General features: G+C 41.4%; 1 protein-coding gene across 13 annotated transcripts in view; it reads right to left on the bottom strand.

Annotated features, from left to right (window-relative positions):
* agla (amylo-alpha-1,6-glucosidase and 4-alpha-glucanotransferase a) overlaps positions 1-15,385 on the bottom strand; it is a 33,786-nt gene continuing 18,401 nt past the window's right edge. For all 13 annotated transcript variants that reach the window (XM_021589711.3, XM_021589712.3, XM_090224976.1 and 10 more), the window contains exons 21-34: positions 14,473-14,603; positions 13,781-13,917; positions 13,349-13,482; positions 12,586-12,761; positions 12,147-12,249; positions 11,230-11,455; positions 6,169-6,289; positions 5,804-5,939; positions 5,067-5,179; positions 4,685-4,896; positions 1,499-1,596; positions 1,221-1,308; positions 939-1,072; positions 1-849 (exon numbers count right to left, since the gene is read on the bottom strand). In XM_021589711.3, coding sequence (XP_021445386.3) covers positions 732-849; positions 939-1,072; positions 1,221-1,308; positions 1,499-1,596; positions 4,685-4,896; positions 5,067-5,179; positions 5,804-5,939; positions 6,169-6,289; positions 11,230-11,455; positions 12,147-12,249; positions 12,586-12,761; positions 13,349-13,482; positions 13,781-13,917; positions 14,473-14,603 — 1,927 coding nt within the window. In that variant the 3' untranslated portion in view covers positions 1-731. The remainder of the gene's footprint in view (positions 850-938; positions 1,073-1,220; positions 1,309-1,498; positions 1,597-4,684; positions 4,897-5,066; positions 5,180-5,803; positions 5,940-6,168; positions 6,290-11,229; positions 11,456-12,146; positions 12,250-12,585; positions 12,762-13,348; positions 13,483-13,780; positions 13,918-14,472; positions 14,604-15,385) is intronic.

Here is a 15,385-nt window from a genome sequence, read left to right as displayed (position 1 = left end):
TCATGTTGCAGACTGTTTATGTGACAACACTACGTAGACAGACACACTTATCAATCACACTATAAACTGGGAGCATGCTGACCAATAAAAAGTGGCACCAGATTCACAAGGAGCGATGCATCACATTTAGGGTGGGTTATGGATAGATCAGCTACTCTACAAGTTCTTCTGTCACAGTGATGATTTGAGGTTTATTTTTAGGGATCTAAACTCTAATAAAAAGGCATGGAAGCACACAGCAATGGGTTGTCACTTGACTAATTTCATAGTACAGTACATTTTGATACCATCTTTAAAAGGATCTCCATGGACCGGGTAGCAGTGCAGGCGACACACAGTTAAAGTTCAACTGCCTATGAGGTTAGCTGGTTTAAAACAGTCGGTCTTCCAAACCCTTCCAATACTTTATCTTTAATACTTTATCATTAAGTGCTTTAACATTAGCTCATGTATCTACTGTAACATAGGGATCATACCTTGACAACACTAAGTCAGCCGTCAAATGAGGCCGTGAGCTAAAATTTCCCAATGCTGTCCACAACCACTAGAATTGCTGGTGTTCACAAGGCATTAGTGTATACTTGCGAGCCCAGTAGGTTTAATGCATAGGGTGTACACGTGGTCCAAAACAAGACAACAAACACCACACTATGAAGGTGAATTAAAACAGTGCCGGACTACAGGAGGACATTAGATCATGGGGCGAGTCTCCGCCCACAGGAAGTGAGGTGCTATATGTCGTGGAGGACTTCCAGCACCGTGGAGATGGACCAGGCCTGTGATTCGCAGCTGAAGGGACAGTACTGGCCATTCTCATTGGTCAGCTCTGGCAGACCCTTCCAGCTAGACCTTAGAGGGTAAGAAGAGACATGGATGAAAGTTCAAAGTGTGTGTGTGTGTGCACATGTGCAAATGTGTGTGTTAGTGTGTGTATTTACCTCTCCAGGTGGACATAATGCTGAGAGAGAATGCTCTTCACCAGGTACACTGTCTGTTCATAGGTCTCCTTCCCAAGCTTCTTGGCAAAATAGAGCTTTGCTCGCAGGAAGTACCCAATTGGCCATAGCCACTCCTAAAAAACAAACAAAAAGTCATTAAACCAATCAGATCAATTTAATACAACTTTATTTATACCCTCGGGAGCATTGACATAATAAAGTTAACAATAACTCCTAATTCAAGGTATAATACAACTCAATTCCTCAGTAAGGGACACTCACCGGTCCTTGGTGGTAGTTGAAACCTCTGGCCACGTTGTAGTTATCGTTGTCCAGGGCGTTGTCATAGACACCACAGTACACCATATCACTAGGGGAGAAATTAACTTGATGTCAGTATATGTGCCAGGAAAATAAGTATTGAAAATGAATCAGTTAATGAACAAGTATGAGTGGGGCCAGGAGTTTTTCTTGAACATATGACCTGAATAAGAAAAACTCAGGGCCCTAGGTTCTCCTGGTCAGGTCCCATGGTGATGAGGGATAATGAGGTCTCTTACTCTGGGTCCAACGTCTTCATTCCCAGAGGTCCTAGCAGCTTCTTCTCAGCAATTCCCAGGGCTTTCCAGGCTCTCTCCACAGTGAACAACTCCGGAGCCTCAAGGACAGAATAGAGAACACCATTCAGGTCAACTTATTAACCCATAAGAGTTATTGTGAAGTGAAAACGTCTAGAAGCAACAACAGCTCAGCCACGAAGTGGTAGGCCACACAAGTTCACAGAAACAAGACCGCCGAGTGCTGAGGCAGATAACGCGTAAAAATCATCTGTCCTCAATTGCAACACTCACTACTGAGTTCCAAACTGCCTCTGGAAGCAACGTCAGCACAAGAACTGTTCATCGGGAGCTTCATGAAATGGGTTTCCATGGCCGAGTAGCCACACACAAGCTTTGCTGCCATTGGACTCTGGAGCAGTGGAAACGCGTTCTCTGGATTGTGATCAAGCTTCACCATCTCGCAGTCCGACGGACTACCAATGACATTCTAGACGATTCTGTGCTTCCAACTTTGTGTAAGGCTCTTTCCCGTTTCAGCATGACAATGGCACCGTGCACAAAGCAAGGTTCATACGGAAATGATTTGTCGAGATCAGTGTGGAAGAACTTGACTGGCCTCAACAGAGCCCTGATCTGAACCCCATCGAAAACCAACCTCATTAATGCTCGTGGTTGAATGGAAGTAAGTCCTCGCAGCAATGTTCCAACATCTAGTGAAAAGCCTTCCCAGAAGAGTGGAGGCTATTATAGCAGCAAAGGGGGGACCAATTCCAAATTGATCATAATGACTATTGTAGCTGGAAATGGCAGATTTTTTATGGAATATCTACATAGGCATACAGAGGCCCATTGTCAGCCCATTACCCTTTGCAATTATGTTAGCACAGCTGAAAACTATTGTACTAATTAAAGAAGCAATAAAGCTCGCCTTCTTTAGAAAAGTAGTGTATCTGGAGCGTCAGCATTTGTGGGTTTGATTACAGGCTCAAAATTGCTTCTGAGAAGTGAAGGCTATTCCATGCAAGAAATCGCCAAGAAACTGAAGATCTCGTACAACGCTGTGTACTACTCCCTTCACAGAACAGCACAAACTGGCTCTAACCAGAATAGAGAGAGAAGTGGAAGGCCCCAGTGCACAACTGAGCAAGAGGACAAGTACATTAGTGTGTCTAGTTTAAGAAACCTGTTGGGGCTAGGGGGCAGTATTTTCACTTTTGGATGAAAGGCGTGCCCAGAGTAAACTGCCTCCGACTCTTTCCCAGATAGGAATATATGCATATTATTATTACTGGTGGATAGAAAACACTCTGAAGTTTCTAAAACTGTTTGAATTATGTCTGTGAGTATAACAGAACTCATATGACAGACAAAAACCTGAGAAGAAATCCAAACAGGAAGTGAGAACTCAATTTAGAAAACAGTGCCATTTGATGTCCATCTTAGATATGGATGAGCATGCACTTCCTAGGGCTTCCACAAGATGTCCCTGTCTTTAGATTCTGGTTGTATGATTCTACTATAAAAGGTGGGGCTCATAATAGCTCTTTGAGTGGGTGGTCTGGCAGAAAGCCTCGGTCTCATTGCACTGCACGTAACGCGCCAATGTAAAACTGATTTTTAAAATATATATATGCACATTATCGAACAAAACACACAATACATGTATAACATGATGTCCTATGAGTGTCATCTGATGGAGATAATCAAAGGTTAGTGATTCATTTTATCTATATTTATGCTTTTGTGACTGAAAAATCGCTGTGTGTGTTTTTGAATTTGGTGGTCATCTAACATAAATATATGTTGTGTTTTCGCTGTAAAACATTTTTTTTTTTTTTTTTTAAATCGGACACCATGGGTAGATTAACAAGATGTTTATCTTTCATTTGCTGTATTGGACTTGTTAATGTGTGAAAGTTAAATATTTCTAAATAATATTTTTTCAGCTGAATGGGATCCCTTTAGGGAACTCCTTGTGCCCCCTAGCCCCAACAGGTTAAGAAACAGACGCCTCCTCAACTAGCAGCTTCATTAAATAGTACCCGCAAAACACCTGTCTCAACGTCAACAGTGAAGAGGCGAATCCGGGATGCTGGCCTTCTAGGCAGAGTTCTTCTGTCCAGTGTCTGTTTTTTTGCCCATCTTAATCTTTTATTTTTTATTGGCCAGTCTGAGCTATGGCTTTTTCTTTGCAACTCTGCCTAGCAGTGATGGTTGCTGATAAATGGGCCTCTGTACGTCTATGTAGATATTCCATAAAAAATCTGCCGTTTACAGCTACAATAGTCATTTACAACATCAACAATGTCTACACTGAAAAATGTGCTTTTCTTTCCAAAACAAGGACATGTCTAAGTGACCCCAAACTTTTGAACAGTAGTGTATATCTTTTTTTATGTTTTATTTCACCTTTATTTAACCAGGTAGGCTAGTTGAGAACAAGTTCTCATTTACAACTGCGACCTGGCCAAGATAAAGCATAGCAGTATGAGCAGACAACACAGAGTTACACATGGAGTAAACAATTAACAAGTCAATAACACAGTAGAAAACAAAGGGGGAGTCTATATACAATGTGTGCAAAAGGCATGAGGAGGTAGGCGAATAATTACAATTTTGCAGATTAACACTGGAGTGATAAATGATCAGATGGTCATGTACAGGTAGAGATATTGGTGTGCAAAAGAGCAGAAAAGTAAATAAATAAAAACAGTATGGGGATGAGGTAGGTGAAAATGGGTGGGCTATTTACCAATAGACTATGTACAGCTGCAGCGATCGGTTAGCTGCTCAGATAGCTGATGTTTGAAGTTGGTGAGGGAGATAAAAGTCTCCAACTTCAGCGATTTTTGCAATTCGTTCCAGTCACAGGCAGCAGAGTACTGGAACGAAAGGCGGCCAAATGAGGTGTTGGCTTTAGGGATGATCAGTGAGATACCTGCTGGAGCGCGTGCTACGGATGGGTGTTGCCATCGTGACCAGTGAGCTGAGATAAGGCGGAGCTTTACCTAGCATGGACTTGTAGATTTGTAGTATATGGGCTAAGGACCAGGGTTGGTGTCAATTCCATTTCAATTCAGTCAATGCTGGAAGTAAACTGAAATTCCAATGCTTCTCTATGAGAAAAAACATGCAAAGGATTGAAGGAACGGGGCATGGGCTGATGCCACACTGATGGCAACTCACCACCACCATGGCAATGCAAAAGTTGGGCCTGAGCTGGTAGTCACACCAGGGGCTGGAGGCTCCGTGGCTGTCCTTGTAGATGCCTCTCTTGTGGACCAGGTCGGGGTGCTTCTCGTTGGGGTCCTTCTCGTCGTGGGACACATAGAAGTTCCTCTCAAAGTTGGCCAGGATCTTATGGTTCCACTCCTCATAGGAAACCTTCACCTCCTTACCTGCAAGGGAAAACAATCATATAATAAAACATGTTTCATTATGTCTTATTAGTGAAACAATTGTCTCTGAGGGAGGGACATTGCACATGTATGTTTGCATACATGTCAATGTGTGTCTATGCCAGCACTGCTGGTGCATGTGTGTGTGTGTGTGTCCAGGCAGCACTCACCATCCCGGTGTATTTTCATGGAGCTGTGGGGGAACAGGCCCTTCTTATGGAGCTCCACCAGCCAGCGCACGGCAGACTTACTGAGGCCCACAATCTCCACCGCTGACCCATCTCTGGAGACACACAACCAGGGAGACAAGTCACATCAAATCAATTTAATATGCATTTTACATCTTTACAAACTTCAGGAGAAGCAGGAAAGACACCCAACTAAACATACACTGGCTTTTCCCTAGTTTGGTTTAATTGTATTGTTTTGTAGGTTTAAAGGCCCAGAGCAGTCAAAAACTTGATTTTCCTATATTTGATATACTATATTTCCACACCATGAGGTTGGAATAATACTGTGAAATTGTGAAAATTATGGTAATGCCCTTTTACTGTAAGAGCTGTTTGAAAAGACCGGCTGAAATTTCAGCCTGTTTAGGTGGGATGGAATTTTGGCCTGCTGGTAAATTAGTAAATAGACCAATAAGAAAGACCGTTCCAAACCTCTCAGCCAAAAACAGCTTGTTTTCAGTTGTCCCCTCCCTACTCAGACAACTCCCAGACAGTCCTAGCAAAATTCTTGTTTGAGAAATTACTCTTTGCTAAGAAGCCATTTTTAGTTTAATTTTGACCATTTTAATTCAATCACATTAAGGTGATTAAATGTTGCCCAGAAATGATTTGATATTGAGATAAAAACAGCTGAATTGGATCTTTGAGAAATAGGGGTAAAGTGGATAGAGTCTTACCTGGGTGTTGCAGGCATGCCCTTGTTGCGAGCTTTGTCACTCTCTCCCATTTTGTCCATCCATGTTCCGCAGTTGAAGCGGTTGCCACCGTAAACAAAGCCAGTATCACGGTGCACTTTGGCCACAACATTGAAGCCTGGGAGCAAGGAGAATAATAACAATATACCATATTTGCTGAAGCAAGACAACAAGACAATGTGCACCTCATAACAAAAACCTTAAAAACCAAAAAGAGCCACTTGAAGGGAATAACAGGTGGCCCAGAGTTTTTCCTCGTCAGGTAACTTGGTCAGTAAAAACTCCTGGTACTACTTATTATCTCAAAGTGTGACCGAAACGAGAGGTGACTAGACTGGCAAACTCACCCTCATCCTTCATGTGCATGTCGATCTTTGGTCCTGCGTTGCGCTCTCTGAAGTCGATACCCTGCATGTGACGTTGCATGGCCTCGTGGATGACATCACACAAGGGCTGTGTGAGCAGGGACTGAAACACACAAGGATCAAGTTAGACTGTACCTGATGTACAGAGCCTTTAGAAATGTTTCACACCCCTTGACTTTTCCACATTTTGTTGTGTTACAGCCTGAATTTGAAATGGATTAAATTGAAATTTTGTGACACTGGCCTACACACAATACGCCATAGTGTCAATGTGGAAATGTTTGCAAATTAATAAAAAATTAGTCAATAAGTATTCACACCTTTTATGGCAAGCCTAAATAAGTTCAAGAGTAAACATTTTCTTAACAAATCACATAAGTTGCATAGACATTGTTGAATGACTGCCTCATCCCTGTACCCCACTGGTCCCTCAGTTGAATTTCAAACAGAGTCAACCACAAAGACCAGGGAGGTTTTCCAGTGCCTCGAAAACAAGGGCACCTATTGGTAGATGAGTAAAAATAAAAAAGCATACATTAAAAATATATTCCGTTAAGCATGGTGAAGTTATTCATTCATTGTTTATTTTTATTGAACCTTTAAATTACACTTTGGATGGTGTATTAATACACCCAGTCACTACAAAGATACAGGTGTCCTTCCTAATTCAGTTGCCGGAGAGGAAGGAAACCGCTCAGGGATTTCACCATGAGGCCAATGGTGACATTAAAACAGTTACAGAGTTTAATGGCTGTGATAGGAGAAAACTGAGGAAGGTTCAACACTGTAGTTACTCCACAATACTAACCTAATCAATAGAGTGAAAAGGAAGCCTTTACAGAATAAACATATTCCAAAACACGCATCCTATTTGCAACAATGAAAGTAATACTGCAAAAAATGTGGCAAAGCAATTCACTTTTTGTCCTGAATACAAAGTGTTATATCTGCAGCATATCCAACACAACACATGACTGAATACCACTCTCCATATTTTCAAGCATAGTGGTGAAGGCATCATGTTATATGTACAGTGCCTTGCGAAAGTATTCGGCCCCCTTGAACATAAAGATATAAAACTGTATTTTTTTGTGAAGAATCAACAACAAGTGGGACACAATCATGAAGTGGAACGACATTTATTGGATATTTCAAATTTTTTTAACAAATCAAAAACTGAAAAATTGGGCGTGCAAAATTATTCAGCCCCTTTACTTTCAGTGCAGCAAACTCTCTCCAGAAGTTCAGTGAGGATCTCTGAATGATCCAATGTTGACCTAAATGACTAATGATGATAAATACAATCCACCTGTGTGTAATCAAGTCTCCGTATAAATGCACCTGCACTATGATAGTCTCAGAGGTCCGTTAAAAGCGCAGAGAGCATCATGAAGAACAAGGAACACACCAGGCAGGTCCGAGATACTGTTGTGAAGAAGTTTAAAGCCGGATTTGGATACAAAAAGATTTCCCAAGCTTTAAACATCCCAAGGAGCACTGTGCAAGCGATAGTATTGAAATGGAAGGAGTATCAGACCACTGCAAATCTACCAAGACCTGGCCGTCCCTCTAAACTTTCAGCTCATACAAGGAGAAGACTGATCAGAGATGCAGCCAAGAGGCCCATGATCACTCTGGATGAACTGCAGAGATCTACAGCTGAGGTGGGAGACTCTGTCCATAGGACAACAATCAGTCGTATATTGCACAAATCTGGCCTTTATGGAAGAGTGGCAAGAAGAAAGACATTTCTTAAAGATATCCATAAAAAGTGTTGTTTAAAGTTTGCCACAAGCCACCTGGGAGACACACCAAACATGTGGAAGAAGGTGCTCTGGTCAGATGAAACCAAAATTGAACTTTTTGGCAACAATGCAAAATGTTATGTTTGGCGTAAAAGCAACACAGCTGAACACACCATCCCCACTGTCAAACATGGTGGTGGCAGCATCATGGTTTGGGCCTGCTTTTCTTCAGCAGGGACAGGGAAGATGGTTAAAATTGATGGGAAGATGGATGGAGCCAAATACAGGACCATTCTGGAAGAAAACCTGATGGAGTCTGCAAAAGACCTGAGACTGGGATGGAGATTTGTCTTCCAACAAGACAATGATCCAAAACATAAAGCAAAATCTACAATGGAATGGTTCAAAAATAAACATATCCAGGTGTTAGAATGGCCAAGTCAAAGTCCAGACCTGAATCCAATCGAGAATCTGTGGAAAGAACTGAAAACTTCTGTTCACAACTGCTCTCCATCCAACCTCACTGAGCTCGAGCTGTTTTGCAAGGAGGAATGGGAAGAAATTTCAGTCTCTCGATATGCAAAACTGATAGAGACATACCCCAAGCGACTTACAGCTGTAATCGCAGCAAAAGGTGGCGCTACAAAGTATTTACTTAAGGGGGCTGAATAATTTTGCACGCCCAATTTTTCAGTTTTTGATTTGTTAAAATAGTTTGAAATATCAAATAAATGTCATTCCACTTCATGATTGTGTCCCACTTGTTGTTGATTCTTCACAAAAAATACAGTTTTATATCTTTATGTTTGAAGCCTGAAATGTGGCAAAAGGTCGCAAAGTTCAAGGGGGTCGAATACTTTCGCAAGGCACTGTATGTTTGTAATCATTAAGGACAAGGGGGGTTTTGTAGGATAAGAAAGAAACGGAATGGAGCTAAGCACAGGCAAAATCCTAGAGGAATACCTGGTTCACAAGGGAAACCTGGCTTTCCCACAGACACTGGGAGATTAATTCACCTTTCAGCAGGACAATAACATAAAACACAAGGCCAAATCTACACTAGAGATGCTTACCAAGAAGACTGACTATCCCTAAACGTCTGAGTTACAGTTTTAACTTAAATCTACATGAAAACCTATGGCAAGACCTGAAAATGGTTGTCTAGCAATGATCAACAACCAATTTGACAGAGCTTGAAGAATTTCGAAAATAATAAATGGGCAAATGTTGCACAATCCAGATGAGGAAAGCGAGACTTTCTTTTTTACCCCTTTTCCCCCACAATTTCATGGTATCCAATTGGAAGTTACAGTCTTGTCTCATCGATGCAACTCCCGTACAGACTCGGGAGAGTCGAAGGTCGAGAGCCGTGCATCCTCCGAAACACAACCCAACCAAGCCGCATCGCTTCCCACTTAACCAGGAAGCCAGCCGCACCAATGTGTCAGAGGAAACACAGTGCACCTGGCCACAGTGTCAGCGTGCACTGCACCTGGCCCGTCACAGGAGTCGCTAGTGCGCGATGGGACAAGGACATCCCTGCCGACCAAACCCTGCCCTATCCTGGACGACGCTGGGCCAATTGTGTGCCACACCATGGGTCTCCTGGTCGCGGCCGGCTGCGACAGAGCCTGGACTCGAACCCAGAATCTCTAGTGGCACAGCTAGCATTGCGATGCAATGCCTTAGACCACAGCAACACTCGGGAGGCCGGAAAGCGCTTAGAGACTTAATCGCTGCCAAAGGTGCTTATACAAATGTGTCATTGTACACTGATGAGTCATGTTATGTTCTTTTAAATCCACAATTTGGATCAGTCCACAGCCTCAGAGGATCTAAATAATTTCCCTAACCTCTGGATTACAACCTAATTAAGTATTGGATCACAATTTTTTTTACATTACCATGTAGTTTACCAATAAAATGGTCTGACGGTGAAGTGGACATAATAGGTATTCATATCCCGAAATAAATAAATGTACTTGTTCACTGACAGGGATGTAAACAAATTTGTGCACAACATTTGAGAGAAATAAGCCCCTTGTGCATATTGAACATTTCAGGGATCTTTTATTTCAGCTCCTGAAACATCGGACCATGTTGCGTTTATATTTTTGTTCAGTATATAATTGCAGCATTTCCACAAAAATGGAAGAGGAAAGTGGAAAGGGGAGGAAGGAAGGAACTTGTCTGTCGGCCCTAGATTAAAAAACAAAACTGGTTAAAGAAAATTGTGATAAATAAAGAAGTATACAAGTTTAATTTAAGGACCCAAAAAATGACAGCTGTGCCATACAGATTGCAAAACAGTTGGAAAGAGATTTTCGATGTACCGATTCCATGGCACATGGTTAATGAACTGATACACAAAAAATGTTGAGTTTTTTCATTCGATTTTGGTGCAAAGAGACAGAATCATTAGATCACTTGTTTTGGTACTGCCCATATGTAGCTTGTTTTCAGTCACAGGTTCAGGAATGGCTGAAGAATTACAACATTTATCTGGAGCCAATTCTGCAAATAGCACTGCTGTGTGATATGAAAACTCCTAGTCAATTGATCAATAATATAATAATACTCTTAGCAAAACATTTGATCTTTAATTTACAATCTGTAGAATCTTTGAGAATAGAAAGGTTCAGAACCGTCATAGCACAATTGAAAAATACTGTATATAGCAAATAGAATATTTAACAAAAAATATATGGGGGATTGAAAATGATGCAGATAATTACATTGATAGAAGTTACAATCTATTTGCAATATTAAAGCTCGTCTACACCCCAAACATCTATTGACTCAGGGGTGTGAATACTTATGTAAATTAGATATTTCTATATTTCATTTTCAATAAATTAGCTACAATTTCTAAAAACATGTTTTCACTTTGTCATTATGGGGTATTATAAGGCAGATGGCTGAGAGAAAACATTTTTTTCAATCAATTTTGAATTCAAGCAGTAACATCAAAATGTGGAATAAGTCTAGGGGTAAGACTACTTTCTGAAGGCACTGTATGTGTGTGTGGACCTGTATGTGTTTATGGATGTGTGTGTCTATATTTGTGCATGTGAGAGTGTGTGGGTGGGAAAGGGAGAGAGAAGGAGTGTGTGTGTTTATGAATATGTGTGTCTATATTTGTGCATGTGAGAGTGTGTGGGTGACAAAGAGAGATAGATGGAGAGTGTATGTATGTGTTTATGCATGTGTGTTCGTGTCTGATGTGTACACGTGGGTGTGTGTGAGAGAGAGAGGGATGTGTGTGTATGCATAATGTGTATGTATAGATATGACCTACCGGAGTGCCAGAGATCTGGGGCTCAGAGTCGTCACGGGGGTACATCCTGACCACAGGGCAGCGGAGGATGGCAATGCCCTCGGGCACCAAGGTACAGTAGTCCTGGATGCACTGCAGCCACCACCACACGGCATCACGGCAGTTGAAGCGGGCACAGATGCCCTCGCCCAACAGGTTGGGGATAAGACCGTGTCTCAGGGTGCCTGCAAATGCCAGGATGATGTTTCTGTAGGAAAAAGAGACATTCAATGAATATATCAACTGTACTCCAGTGTAATATCCAGTGGTGGAAAAAGTACCCAATTGTCATAAAAAAAAGTAAAGATACCTTAATAGAAAATGACTCAAGTGAAAGTCACCCAGTAAAATACTACTTTAGTAAAAGTCTAAAAGTATTTGGTTTTAAAAATACTTAAGTATCAAAAGTAAATGTAATTGCTAAAAGATATTTAAGTATTAAAATTAAAAGTATAAATCATTTTAAATTTCTTATATTAAGCAAACCAGACGCCATCATTTTCTTACTTGTTTTTTTAATTTACGGATAGCCACGGGCACAGACAGAATTTACAAACAATCATGTGTGTTTAGTGAGTTCTTCAGATCAGATGCAGTAGGGATGACAAGGGATATTCTCTTGATAAGTGTGTGAATTTCACAATTTTCCTGTCCTTCTAAACATTCAAAATGGAACGAATACTTTTGGATGTCAGGGAAAATATATGCAGGAAAAATAACATTATTTCTTGAAGAATGTAGTGAAGTAAAAGTTGTCAAAAACATTGATAGTAAAGTACAGATACCCTCAAAAAACTACTTAATATTTTCACTTAAATACTTTACACCACTGGTTATATCTTTTCTAATAGCTAAGAAGTTCAATTAGGATACTACTACAGAACAGTCAGAATACACACCTAGCCTCCAGGTGACGACCAGTGACCAGCATGAGTCCACGCAGAGCAATGAAGGTGTCTCGGCCCCAGCAGCGGAAGATTCCAGAGGAGAAGTGAGGCAGACCTGTGAAACAGGAAGGCAGAGATGAATAAAGGAAGAAGACGTTCAAATGCAGCTGAATTTCTAACACCAATTCTCAAAACGGTACCGAGATACAAATAGGACTTTGTCAGCTGACAGCTACTGGATTGGACTGAAGCTTGTAGAATTGTGTCAGCTTAAAAATACCAAGCGACTGACTACAATAGACCATTTTGCTGACCAACAATAGACTTAAACACACTTATTGGTTTCGTGAATATCAACAGAGAAGAATTATGGTTATTAGGTTGGCATCCGACTACTGTTTACAGAAGTAGAATAGAATATATAATAGAAATTGGTTGTTGCTAGGCAGACCTGCGGCCAGGGAGATGCAGCACTGCTCCTTCTTGCCGGTGTCCTTGTTGAGGCGGTAGGGGACGTCGGGTAGTTCCAGGGACAAGGGGGGCAGAGCCGGGAAACTTCCCACACCACCCATCTGGACCGAGCCCAGAGCCAGCAGTTTGACAAAGGTCGAGCCGTTCTGGACGAAACTGAAAGAGACAGAAACCAGAAAAAAAACATGGTTTTACATAAAAAAATATTCTGCACCATTACTGGACAAAACTGAAGACGCCACGAGACAATACATATGTTGTAAAAAAGGATAGAGGTTAAAAGATAGTCAAAAACATTTAATGGTATGGTTCTGGGTTTCGGCATAAATACCCTTAAAGGTGCAGGGCCTTTTTAATACAAATATTCTCACTAAATGTAATCATTTAACAATATTCCATTCTTCTATTGCATCATTTCCTCAATGCATGTTGGGTATGATATAAACTTTATAGGGTTGTTTGTGTGAGACATCCAGGTGCAAGATTTTAATTTGACCAGTTTCTCATAGGAGGAAAATAATCCTGCAACTTCAGGAAATCTGAATTATTGTGTGGCTTATAATTAATGGAGATTTTTGTAGGGGTTGTTACATAATTAGAACAAATCAAGTCTGAAATGTGTAAGTGTAAATTTCAAACTTTAGAATATTTTTAAAACCTTGAATACACTAGGGGTTTGCATTTCCTGCTCTGCAGGACATTTCCTGCAACAGGGTGATCAAATTAAGATCCTAAATTTGTACCTGGACATCTTGTTGAAGGTGGTGTCAAGAGCCGTGGTGTAGACTCCCACTAAAATGGCATCAAAGTAGCAGGGGATGAGATAGCGAGGGATGTGCTTCAGATAATGGAACATCGCCTTGAGCCACTTCCCCACCTGGAAACAACACATGTTATCTGGATAACACCAAACTCAAAGATTATGACAACGGAAAATGTTGACAATGATTATAATCATCTTCCTATTATCATACTGCTACCACAGTGGTTGATTTAAAACTCAGGTCTTTGACCTTAGCTGGGCTGAGTTGTAGGATTAATTTATATTTACAATAATCATTGTCAAGTTCAGACCATCTTGTTAGTCTACTTCTTACCATCATAAGGCCTATAAAAAAAAATCAAACCTGGGATTCATTCATTCAGTTTAAATTACTGTCACTCAAACCGCTCACCTCTCCTAGAGCGCCACTGTGGCACACCAGCCTGTTACTGACGTAGTCGATCATCCAGTCCCCCTGTCTCAGGTTGTCACACACCGGGTGGCCCAGGTCGTTCTTGGGACGAATGTCCGCCATCACTGACAGAAGACCTGTATGAACACAATGAATCCCGTTTTCAATGTCGAAGTCCAGTTTCATTCAACAATATGTGTACAGCTGCTTGTAGACACAGCTCTAGGATAAGCTAACCAACTCAAATCCTAACCTTAACCATTGTGGGGGATGGAAAAATATCTGACCCTGTATCAGTGGTTGGGGCAACTTCCACAATGTGTGCTGACCAGGGTTAGGATTAAATCAGTCAATTCAGGAAGTAAAGTGTAAAATTCCAATTTACTCTGAATTGACCGAATTGAAATGGAATTGACCCCAATCCTGGTGCTGACTGGACCACCTCACTGTGCACTGGGGCAAAATTGGGCTCCCGAGTGGCGCAGCGGTCTAAGGCACTGCATCTCATCCTGGTTTGAATCCAGGCTGTATCACAACCAGCCATGATTGGGAGTCCCATAGGGTGGGGCACATTTGGCCCAGCATCGTCCGGGTTTGGCTGGGGTACAGTAGGATATCATTGTAAATAAGAATTTGTTCTTAACTGACTTGCCTAGTTAAATAAAGGTTAAATACTTTTGTTTTTACTGTACCTTGCAGGCCACCGTACTTGAAGCTGGTCCAGGAAGGGATGTTGTAGCAGCCTCCTCCGTCCTCCTGTTCCTCAGAGTCACAGCGGAACAGCAGCATGTTCATGTCGCCCAGAGTCAGCTTAGACATGATCCTGAACGGGGATAGAAGATGGAGTCACATAACATTAGAACACACCCACCTGAGCACAACTGGAGACGACAGAGCCCTGCTGATCAGTATTTCAACACAACTGGAGACGACAGAGCCCTGCTGATCAGTATTTCAACACAACTGGAGACGACAGAGCCCTGCTGATCAGTATTTCAACACAACTGGAGACGACAGAGCCCTGCTGATCAGTATTTCAACACAACTGGAGACGACAGAGCCCTGCTGATCAGTATTTCAACACAACTGGAGACGACAGAGCCCTGCTGATCAGTATTTCAACACGTACTTTATGGACACAATTCATCACTATACAAATATATAGCCACCAGGAAAAACCAAACATACTATACCTCTCAAGCCATTGTAAGCATAACGCTTTTCCAATACACTTGGTGAGTGAATTCGGATAGTATTCAGACCTTCAGTTTTTCCACATTTTGTTACGTTAAAGCCTTATTCTAAAATTGATTAAATTGTTTTTTTTTCCCTCATCGATCTACACACAATACCCCATAATGGCACAGCAAAACCAGATTTGGAATATCTGAAATATCACATTTACATAAGTATTCAGACCCTATACTCTGTACCCTATACCCATGACAGGTTGCAGTTGTAAATGAGAACTTGTTCTCAACTGGCCTACCTGGTTAAATAAAAAAATACATAAAAAATACTTTGTTTAAGCAGCGATTACAGTCTCCAGTCTTCTTGGGTATGATGCTACAAGCTTGGCACATCTGTATTTGGGGAGTTTCTCCC

The sequence above is a fragment of the Oncorhynchus mykiss genome, chromosome 28 (genome assembly GCF_057628025.1).
Source record: "Oncorhynchus mykiss isolate SJ-2025 chromosome 28, ASM5762802v1, whole genome shotgun sequence".
In the NCBI taxonomy this organism is placed as follows: domain Eukaryota; kingdom Metazoa; phylum Chordata; class Actinopteri; order Salmoniformes; family Salmonidae; genus Oncorhynchus; species Oncorhynchus mykiss.
This window is presented reverse-complemented; position numbering and strand designations above follow the sequence as displayed.